Here is an 11,592-nt window from a genome sequence, read left to right on the forward strand (position 1 = left end):
TCAACTCGTGCGACGTTAAAGAGCCAAGATAGAAACAACGTCAAACTCGTGCGATGTTAAAGAGTCAAGACAGAAAAAACATCAAACACGTGCAACGTTAAAGAGCTTAGACAGGAAAAATATCAAACTCGTGCAACGTTAAAGAGCCGAAACAAGAAAAACGTCAAACTTGTGCAATGTTAAAAAGCCAAGACAAGAAAAATGTCAAACTCGTGCGACGTAAAAGAGCCGAGACAGGTAACGTCTAGCCCCGTATGACATAAAATGCTGGATGTGTTCAGCGCACAACCACCCTGTTCAATGTGTTCAGGGCACAACCACCCTGTTCAAACGTCTAACCCCATACGATGCTAAAGGTCACATATATCCAGTTCAGCATCAAACTCGTGTGACATAAACGAGCTGAGACAAGTAACGTCTAACGTCGTATGACGCAAAATGTTGGATGTGTTCAGGCCACAACCACCCTGTTCAATGTTGTTCAGGGCACAACCACCCTGTTCAATGTGTTCAAGGCACAATCACCTTGTTCAAATGTCTATCCCGTATGATGTAAAACAGTCGGGTGTATGGTCCATCGATGCATGACGCTAAACTGCTTAGAGGGCTCTTTGGTTACAGGAGTTAAAACTGCTAACCAACTTTGTTTTTCAAAAATCTTTTTCTTTTCAAAATTTTCACTATATGTCCGTGATTTCAAAAACTTTAATTTCTTTGTTAAAATAATAACATGTCCCTGCTCTGGGTTTTATTTCAAATCTCCCCCTACTTTCAAAATTTCTAAAACATTTTCTAAAACGAAGGAGCTTGGACACTCTTATATGATGAATATCGCGTTACTGCTTCATCTCTCTCTTTGGATTCAGCCAGACAAGTCACTTCGTATAGAAGGCCTTTTCCTATAGATAGCCTTAGGAAACCCTAAGGAGATCAAAGAAAATGCCAGGGATAAAACTTTCAAACCGCAAAACCCCTGAAGTTAGGTGGCATGGCCAAAAAATCCAACTCGAGTTTCAAGCTTGTGTAACTCACAGACAACGTCGAAAGCCCTAGGAGCCAAAATGCCCTAGGTGGGTAAGTTCGGTGAGCACAATGACTTGGAGGGATAGTTGGTGTGCCCTCTGACCAAGTGATGACATGAAGAAATTTAAAATGTCTGCTTTATCTCTGACGTTCACCTGCCCCTCGAAGGACAAGGAATGCCAGAGTGTCTACTTCTTTGCCACTCACTTGTCCCTCGAAGGACAGGGAGTATCAAAGAGGGGCAATTGTAGACATCCCATTTTAAAACTAGAAAATTCAACATTTTCTGAACCCTTACGACCACATTATCCTAGTAAACCCAAAATCCATAGTTCACAGAGCCTACCCTGGGACCTAGAACCAGTCTGCTAGCCGAAACCCTGTTTTGACCTAGATGTAAATGCCTTGTTTTACCAAAACAATCATTAAAAATAGTAAAAAAATCTGTTTTGACCCAATTTTTTTCTGGTAGCTTCATACGAGGCTGAAGAACATACTTAAAGATAAAAATCTCAATTGGGAACATTTTTAGGTTAGGAAACATGACCTGTGTCACCTGGCTTGGACTGGGCGACACACCCCTCGCCCAAACCATTTTCCCCAAATCAGGTCGCCCTGATCCGTGACTCTCAAAATTGGACCTTTTGATTAGGGATTTCCTTGTTACACATGCTTATCAGTCTCAACAGTTTTGACCCCCTTTTTAGCATCCTTTCGAGACTATTTAGAGGGGAGGACGGAGAGAGAAACGAGGATTTTTCAAAGATAGACACTCTAAGAGACGGGAGAGAGAGAAAAACCCTAGGAGATAGAGAGAGATAGAGGCCAGAAACCCTACAGAGAAAGAAATGGTAGAAGAGATAGAGATGAAAAACCTAAAGGAGCTATACGAGAGAAGCCCGAGAAATTAAGTCAAGAAGCCTTAGCCCCTTCTGAGAAACCCCAGATCTACCCTTAGGACACAGACCAGATATACCCTTAGGACACAAAATCCCAAATCAAAGCATTCACACCAAAGAGATTTGCTGATAAACATCTGACTCAAAGAGAAGAAAGAGGATCAGTTCTGATACGGGCGAGCCTCAGAAGGCTCGGGAGTCCCTGGCCATTCGGTCCTGTTCAGTATCATTTCTTTCTTTTTTTTATTCTTCTTTTATTATTTTAATTTAATTTTGATCTGATTATTTACTTTAAAATCGTATTTTCATGTCTTGGATCATGCTGTCTTTGCCACAGATCTGAGAGTAGATCTGCTCGTTTTCAGGCAGATCTGGCCTCAAATCTGAATTCAATTTGTCCCACTTTCTTCACCACTCTTTTATTGCATTTTTCTTTAGTTTAAGGTGTCTCAGAATTTTCATCATAAACATTATTGATGGACTTCAACATCATGTATGTACCGTAGAAAGCCATCCAAGGCCAAGCTTTGACTGATTTCCTAGCTGCACATCCCCTACCAGCCAAGTCTCCCCTGTCGAGTGATCACTCTGATGAGGAGGTGCTTTGTGGTGAGCCAGTTTATGATTAGAAGATGTATTTTGACGGAACCTTTCAGTTTGAATGAGGTCGACCCCTCAAGGTGGCATCATCCCCATGTCTTTATCTCTTGCAAAGACTGGATTGCACAATGAGTTTGAATATCAGGCACTCATAATAGGACTCGAAATTTCCTTAGACTTGAAACTGGAACGGCTAGCTATTTTCGACAAATCTGAGTTGGTGATATGACATCTCAAAGGGATATACGAAGTGAGAAAAGACAGACTCAAGCCCTATCATGACATAACTTAAACCTTGATGGCGAACCTCGATGACCTTTCCTTAGGGCACATACCTAGAAGGCTGAATTCCTAGGCTGATGCCCTTGCCAAGCTCGAGACCACACTATCCAAGTCTCCACGAAGGGACCCACACCTATATGGGTAGCAGAGTGGAGGCACATCGAGCTAGTTAAAGAGTTAGATGGGGACAATGAGAGGATTCTTTTCCTAGAATGCCCTCATTACCCATTCAGGGCACTCCTCGCTGCCAAGGATGCCCTAGAAGATGAAAGAGGGCCAACGCTGGTGCAAGGCCATGAATCCGAGAAACAAGAGGTGGAGATATTTGATCCGATATGCACCAAGATTTAGAAAATTGAGGATTGGAAGGAACCTATAATCAACTTTATTAAACACGATCAGCAACCGGACGATCGCATTGGGCACAATAATATATGAAGAATGTCCACCAAGTACACTCTTCTCTAAGGTGATGCTCTCTTCCGACGATCCTTCGACGACATCCTACTCTGATGCGTCGACACAAAAGGGGCGAGGCAAGTACTAGAAGAAGTGCATGCCGAGATCAGTGATTTCACCAGTTTGGCCCCAAGCTCTATGAGTGGATGGCCGTAGACTCGTTGGCATACGCCAAAATATGCCAAGTGTGTCAAATGCACTCGAACCTCATTCACCAGCCACCAAGAGCATCTGCATCTTATAGTGATTTCATGGCCCTTCTCACAATGGGCCATGGATCTTGTTGGACCCGTCGACCCTCCTTTGGCATGGGGCCAAACCTTCATCTTAACTGCTACAGATTATTTCTCTAAATGAGCTGAGGTGATCCCCCTCACACATGTCCCCGGGACATCAGTGGCTAACTTTGTGCAACATCACATCATTTACTGATTCGGTGTGGCCGACCGGATCACATCAGATAATGGTTCCCAATTCATAAGCCAGAACATCGACTGCTTGGTTAACCAATTTGGCTTCAAATAGAAGTACTCTACTATGTACCACCCTAGGGAAAATGGTTTGGCTAAAGCCTTCAAAAAGATCCTTAGCAGTTCTGAGAAAATCAGTGTCAAAGACGAGGAAAATTTGCCATGAGAAGCTTCCTGAGGCCTTATGGGCTTATCGCACTACCACCCGGAGTGCCACGAACTCTACTCCTTATTCATTAGTTTATGAGAGTGAGGCGGTAACTTCCTTTACTTCCCGTCGCCATACATCAGGGTATGACGAAGACGAACAGGTTAAGCTTGGCTACCAAGAATTTGATGCACTTGATGAGAAGAGATTTGAAGCCCAACAGAACCTTGAACTCCATCAGGGGAGGATGAAAAAGGATTTTGACAAGTCAGTCAAAGTCCGCTCATTCACTCGTAGTGACTTGGTCCTAGAAATAAAACGGCCGATTGTTATGCATGGGTGACGCAAGGGGAAGTTTGAAGCAAAGTGGAAGGCCCTTTCATAATCAAGAAGGTTTCTTCAAATGGAGGTTACATATTGGCCCATCCTAATGGAGAGGAGGCAATGCCTCCTATCAACGGGCATTATCTGAAAAGGGACTACCCATGACTTACGGTCTCGGAGGCACGACCTTAAACATGACCTCACGTCCTTGCACCAAGATGTTAAACTGCGTGACATACAGTGAGTTTGCATGACTATAAGCTGCTTCCTATCTTTACATGCCTCCGTGTGCGTTCAATCATCGTGCGTATTCACTTTCTCTAGATTGTCGTACGCACTCACTCAGGTCGTCGTGTGCACTCAACACTCCCACTCAGCCGTCATACACGCAAGCGTCCATCTCTGAGGTGAACCCTAGTTGTTGTTTACCATGAGAGCATTCACACGTTGCCAAGCACCAGTTCTCCACCTCCTAGGTGGCTCAAATCCCTTCATGAACCCTTCATGGTATTCCATCCCCAGTAAAGCCCTAAGTGGACCCTTCGTCTTCCTTGGTGAAGTCTCACTCATACCCCACTGAGTCTGTCATCCCAAACTTTCACCCCATGAAGTCACACTCATATCCCCCATCACATGAGTGAACCCATTTTAATTACCAGGGACTTACACTTGTTCCCTAATCCCTACTGCGTCCACTTACACATGCCATCCCTCGCTAAGTCAGCTCATCATTTGGATAAATGGTCTCGGCCATTTCATTCCTAGTGAGTCAGACCATCATCCACAGACTTATTCCCCATGGAGTCTTATTCACTTCACATTCATTAGTGAGTCGAATTACACTCACCACCTCTCATTGGGGCACCTTTATCACATGAACCAACAGTCTAAGTTATACGACCTTAAGCTGTAATGCACTTCCTGGCCACATGATGTTAAACTACTTCGTGCAGCAGTCTACTTACACGACCTTAAACTGTAATGTATGTCTTAGCCGCATGACGTTAAACTGCTTCGCGCAATGGTCCAATTACATGACCTTAAACTATAACACACGTCCTGGTCGCATGATGTTAAATTGCTTCGCACAACGGTCCAGTTGCACGACCCTAAATTGTAGCACACGTCCTGACCGCATGAGGATAAACTACTTTGAACCACGGTCTAGTTGCATGACCCTAAACTGTAGCGCACGTCCTGGCCTTATGACGATAAACTGCTTCATGCAATGGTCCGAGCTATACGACCTCAAATCGTAGCCCAGGTCCCGGTGGCATGACCTTAAACATGCCTCCACACACGTGTTACCCCTCGGCTACATGCACGCCTTCTACATGCCCTTCCATGCATGCCTCCCCGAGCCAGCCCTTTCGCGCGTGCATTTAAATACAACCTTCACTTCCTCCCTAGTGAGTTTTTCCCCATTGCCTTCATAAATTCACAACATTCCCAAGTTAGTCATACTCACGCTCACGAAACCACAGTGAGCCATTCCATCATCCATACTCACCCTCAGCTAGTGGGTCACCCATTATTCATCCTCCATACAAACACCACTCATCATGCATAGAGAGTCTCGTGCCATCTCCCCCAAGTGAGTCAACCCACCATCATACTCAGTCTATGGCCTCCACAGACCATCATCCATTGCCATTCTGGTCCGTGCTGCAAGACTTTAAACTGCATAACCACGGTCAAAGTTATATGACCTTAAACTGTAGCACACTTCCTAACCGCATGATGTTAAACTACTTCGGACAACGATGAACACTATAGGACCTTAAATCATAGCCCAGGTCCCAAAGGCATGACCTTAAACACACCCCTACAAAACATGGGCATGGTGGAAACCCGGAAGGGCACCATGAATAAAAATGCCGGACGGGCATGATCATGAAACAATGAGTAAGAGCGTTCCATAAATAAAAAGCTAGCATGGTGAAAACCCGGCAGGGCACCGTGAGCAAGAATGGAAAAGGATGGACATGACCGTGGGGTCATGGGTAAAAGAGCCTAATAAAAAGGAGGTTATTGAAAACCGTCTTTACGGTATCGCTTCCCCCTGTCCAAGTGAAAACCCGAAATGGTACACGGACCAATAAGTAGATTGATACAACGCTTGCCTCCATAAGTGGCTTCAGTCGGCACTTCAAGAAAAATCCTCACTACCAGAATACCCTGCTACTGAGACCCAAAAAGAAAGAGCTTCAAGAAAATCCAACAGTCTGATTCTGTTCCTTAAAGGACCCAGAAGTCGGAAGAATTGCTAAGACGGCAACTCAGGGTTCCATGTTAAAGGACCCCATTATCAAGAAGTCAAACAAAAACAAGAAATCCGTGACGACATGCCAAAGAGGCTCCCAAAGGCAAGAAATTGTCAAACCAATTCAAAACTTTCCAACAAGGTGAAGCCTCCTCAAGGTTCCTGGTTTCTATTTCAATCTCGACATTACAGGCTAGCCACCAAACACCCCTAACTAGGTGCAGTGATCCACACCCCAAAGAGGCCGCCTCACAAAACCCCTCCCTGACCGAAGGCTTGAAATTTTCGGGACAGTCAACAAAAAGCCCCCAACTGGACCCAGCAGGATGGGCCCAAAGAAGTACCCTGCTTCTCAAAGCAAACTTGGTATAACATCAAACAACACCCACCAAGGGCTCCTTGACTGTTTATTCAAAGCCAATCATTTGACGTGGATGATGGGCCTTTCATGAGGGGTCCCCATCTAGAAGACACAAAAATATGACTGATTTTGAAGAAAGCCGTTAAGCAAGGCTCCGACTGCCTGCCAAGCCTGGATTCTGACCGACTGGGTCTACAAGCCCTTAAGCAAGGCCCTCAGCTGTTGAAACCAAAAACAAATGCTCCTGACATGGATGATGGGCCTTCTCAAAGGGATTCCCCACCAGTAGCTCAAGTCTCTTCTCCCCCCTAAAGTCTCTGTGTCTGGGTCTACATGCCCTTGAAAAAGGTAGGCAAACGTCAGAGCACATTGGTCACCCCTCCGAGAAGCAGCTACGCAAGAGTACCCTTTCGGCGGTCATGTTGATCTGGTGGCCAAGAAGTTTCCTTTTTAAGGCCGAATGACCAGTTTTGATTTCGAATGTTGTCCTTCTCGCTTCTCTCAAAGCACAACATTCGACGAGGCAAGTTGTTTGAGGGTACTTTTCAACACTTGTATCTCTGATGGAAATAAGGAGAGAGCATTTTGCGACCTAGGCCTGCAAGTACCAAAATGTCTGCGGATCACAGAAGCATCGATTAATAAACCTTGATTCAGAAGTGAAATTTTTGATAGTCCCAAAATGACCAAAAAATGATAAAAAATGTGGCCAAGGGTATCATAAGAACACTTGCAAAGTTTCATCATGATTCGATGACGTTAAGGCATTGCAGATGCAAAAACAGTTTTGGAAAATCGACCTCTAACGCCCTAGAAATGGATCTTATAACTATAGCCTTATCACTGAAGTATCAAACAATCATGGGACCACCGCCATTGGATCTAGAACATTTGCAGACCTCCAGGTACCATGTTTTGGCTTGATCAAACATTTCTAGACTAAGTTATAACTAAATTACCTAAAATTAGTAGGTCACACACTATTATGGTGTACCCTTTGTGAACCAGTTTCCATTAATGGCAACTTAGCATTTTAATTTAGGGCTCAACTTTGGACACTCGTATCTCCCTCGTCCTAGGTCAAAATGAGCTCAAATTTTGGGAGCATGTTCGTCTCATCGACCCAATTAAATTGATATATGGCACTCCCCACAGCATGGCCCGAGCCAAGAGAAAACCTAGAGAGAAGATTGTGATTCGAAGCAAGATTGTAGAATTTTCAAGAAGTAAGCGCCTTGATTGAGCAACCACATCACGATGCTCGCACGTCGGATCGGCTAGAAAAAGGGCTCCTTACGCGCATGAGGTCAGAGGCTTCATTTGAGCCGAACCTCACACGTGATGGATGGTTGGATTCGCTGCACAACAAGGATAAAATTTCTGCACTTTTCAACCATAGGAGAGCAAATTTTGGCCAAAATACCTAATTTGGAAAACGGTTGTTCAGGCACCAAATCGAGCCATGTTCATTTCCAAATTCTCACAACGGCATGTTCATCGAAATACAGTGAAGAAATCGTGGAAAACAATGAAAAACGGGCATGATCTTGAACCAAAGATCTCACGTTTCTCGTAATTTTCACACCTCAAGATCGTGGCCTAAAAACCTGATCCATTGCTCGAAATGTGTATCAAAATGACCGTCTCCTCGAGCCTATCAAGAAAGCAATAAACCTTTTGTTGGACAGATGCCGAAAAGACCCCAACGCGGCCACGAAAGATTATAAGAGTTGCATGGCCATAGAGGGACCAATTCAAAATTTTTGGAATTGTGGGTGAGGGGTAAAATCATCATTTTTCCCCTATTTTCTTATTTTTAATTAATTCATTTCAATGTTATTTTCAGTCAATTAGTGTGGAAATTGGGCATCCACCCATGTTTGGATTGAAATTCTATAAATACACGTGATGAACACATGTAAAGGAGCCACTTTTCGATCAATAAAATTCTTATCTTCAGTTCAACTTTGGGTCACGTTTTGCTTTCCTTGAAGAGAGAAAGAGAGGAGAGATAAAACTTTAGCTGGTACCACTGGGCCCTATTGAGGTAATCTCCTCTCTCCTCCCTTCTTTCTCTCTCCCCTTGTTTCTCTCTCCTCTCTTTTTCCTCTCTCTTCTTCTTTCATTTCTCTGTCCTCTTCTTTCTTTTCTCTCTTTTCTTCTTTCTTTTCTCTCTCCTCTTCTTTCATTTCTCTCTCCTCTTCTTTCCTTTCTCTTTCTTCTTCTTTCCTTCTTTCTTTCTCTTCTTTCTCTCTCCTCTTCAGGACGCCAAGATCAGCCCTCCGTCCCAAACCCAAATTCTCCCTCTCATCTCACTAGGATGGCAAACAGTACGGTCATCCCTAACTCAGCCCATCTTACTCCGAGATAGCATACAGTGCTGCCATCTCAAACTTTTCTTCTATCACTCTGAGACGACTGGGTTGACCCCACCGTGCTCAACCTTCCTCCTCTTCTCTTTTCTTCTCTCACTCAAGTATGGCAGGGTTGGCCCTACCGTGCCCAACCTTTCTCCTCTTCTCTTTTCTTCTCTTACTCTGGGACTGCAGGGTTTATCCCTCCATGCCCATCCTTCTCCTCTTCTTTTTTCTTTTCTCACTCTGGGATGGCAAGATGAACCCGTCGTGCCCAACCTCTCTCCTCTTCTCTCTTCTTCTCTTTCTTCCCCTTTAGATGGTAGCGTGAACCCACCGTGCCCAACCTCTCTCCTCTTCTCTCTTCTTCTCTCTTTTTCCCCTGGGATGGTAGGGTGAACCCGTCGTGCACAACCTCTCTTCTTTTCTTATCTCTTCTCTTCTCTTTTGAACCTCTCTTCTTCTCTCTCTTCATTCTTTCTTTTTCTCTTTCTCTCTCTTCCACTCTCTCTTATTTCGCTCTATTTTATTTCACTATCGCCTCCTCTGTTTTGGAAGGTCTAGCGAAAGCCAAGCTAGCCTTCAGCCCTCTCTCTTTCTCCTCTTTTTATCTTCTCTTTCATTCTTCTCTCTTCTCTCTCTCTCTGAGGGACTAGGTGAAAAGCAGACTAGCCCTCACTTTCTTTCTTCTCTTTTTCTCTGAAGATCTAGGTGAAAACCAAACAACCTTCGTCCTTCTTTTCTTCCGTTTCTAAAAATACATTTTAGCTCTGAAGAGCTAAGTGAAAACCAACCTAGCCTTCACCTCTCTATTCTCTCTCTAAATCTTTTACTTTTTTTCCCTCTTCTCTGAAGAATAGGTGAAAGCCAAACTAGTCTTCGTTCCTCTTTTCTCTCTCTGTTCTTTCTCTCTTTTTCCTCTATCATTCTCTCCATCTTACCTCCTTTCTCTAATTCTCTATAAAAGAGAATTTCGTGAGTCCCCTGTTAAGAAGACGCCGAAAAGGTTGTCCAATTGACACGGAAACAATGACACTATTCTCCCATTTTCCTTTTGAATGTACACAAACCCAAAGACAAGGTGGGGTCTTCTGATCCACTTGTTTGTGTCTCTAATGTGTGTGTGTGATCGCAGGAAGGAAGAAACATGTTAAGGGAGGTGATTTTGAGTCGGCTTTGAGCCAGGGGGTTCGTGATCTAAGAGGGCACCCATGTGAGCAGCCCGAGTGTGTCATGGACCCACATGAGGTAAGTCCCGCCTCACGACCAAACTCCTCTCTCACCGGTTGGTATTTCAGCCTGCGTCCTCTTTACGTGGTTCCCGAGAAAGTGATCCAGGTTTTCGGCTCTACCAAGAGCCACACCACCAGGTCATCCCGACCTGAAGGGCGAGATCGAGGCACCTAACCAAGGCCCTCATTGTTGGATTGCTCATAGTCCATCTTTCTCATGATCTGGTGAGCCTTGGGCAGTATAAGTCCCACCTAGGCATGATTGCGGCTTCTAGCGAGGGTGCCCATTCGACTAGATGTCTTACAGGTGTCCTAGACAAACCCTGGTAATGGAGCGCAAGTGGGTTTCTGGCGGCGCCTCCCTCCATTTTAGTCCTTTCTTTTCTCATTACCTCTGCTTGGTCAAGCATACTCAAATCCTGTTCCTTCGCTGTAGATACTAATTTTTGCCATGCGAGTACGTGCAGTTGAAGGGGACTGTCTATAGGCGAGTGGTCAAGGGAGACTAACCTATCACTTGTCTCCGAGCTATCAAGCCAACCTTTCGACCAGGTGGTCGGTAGGTCCGACATCTTCTGAGAGTCCAACGTGTGACAGGACTGGGATGTGAGTTTGACTTCTTCTCCTTCCTTTCCCACAACAGTGAGGGACAAGTTCTTGGGGATCTAGAGAGTCTTGCCTAGACACTCTCGTTCTAACGTAGAGGGACGCTTCAGGTCGCTCTTGGTCCTTTCGCTGTGCAACACCCTAAGTATCTGGAGCATCTTGAAGCGATCTGTGGGGCAGCAAGATGAAGGGCGAGAGTGTTGCTCCCTTCTTTCAAAGAGGTCGCGATTTATAAAATTTTTGGGCCAGCAACTGGCTCTTTTATCGGTGTTGTTTCAGTTTTAGGTAGGGCAGTAGGGATGTGCAAAATTTTCATCCCCTCCTTGTTGTGAGCAGGTGTCGACACAGGCCGTAGGGAGGTAGGGTTACGCTAATGTTGAACGTCATTTTTAATGTACTTCCATGACCCCATGCGAGTAAGGAGAGAATCGGTCATATTCTGGTCTTGAGGGTTCACGAAACACACTCAGGCTAGGATTGTGCTAAAAAAATGAAGCCTCCAGCCTAGTGACCTAGGTGAGGTTCCCTTGCACCAAAGAAGGACCCTTCACTTTAGCCCTATGATAGTGGC

At 44.8% G+C, this 11,592-nt stretch overlaps 1 protein-coding gene across 1 annotated transcript; it reads left to right on the forward strand.

Annotated features, from left to right (window-relative positions):
* Positions 1-3,819: 3,819 nt before the first annotated feature.
* On the forward strand, positions 3,820-4,224 carry LOC148779813 (uncharacterized). Its single transcript, XM_088850612.1, has one exon. The coding sequence runs from the start codon at positions 3,820-3,822 to the stop codon at positions 4,222-4,224; it is 405 nt and encodes a 134-aa protein (XP_088706738.1).
* Positions 4,225-11,592: the final 7,368 nt, after the last annotated feature.

The sequence above is a fragment of the Amborella trichopoda genome, chromosome 11 (assembly GCF_054954075.1).
Source record: "Amborella trichopoda isolate Santa Cruz 75 chromosome 11, AtrichopodaSantaCruz75HAP2 v2.0, whole genome shotgun sequence".
In the NCBI taxonomy this organism is placed as follows: Eukaryota; Viridiplantae; Streptophyta; class Magnoliopsida; order Amborellales; family Amborellaceae; genus Amborella; species Amborella trichopoda.

Coding starts and splice junctions, on each gene's coding strand:
- LOC148779813 (XM_088850612.1), top strand. CDS start 3,820: ATGGTTTGGCTAAAGCCTTCAAAAAGATCCTTAGCAGTTCTGAGAAAA.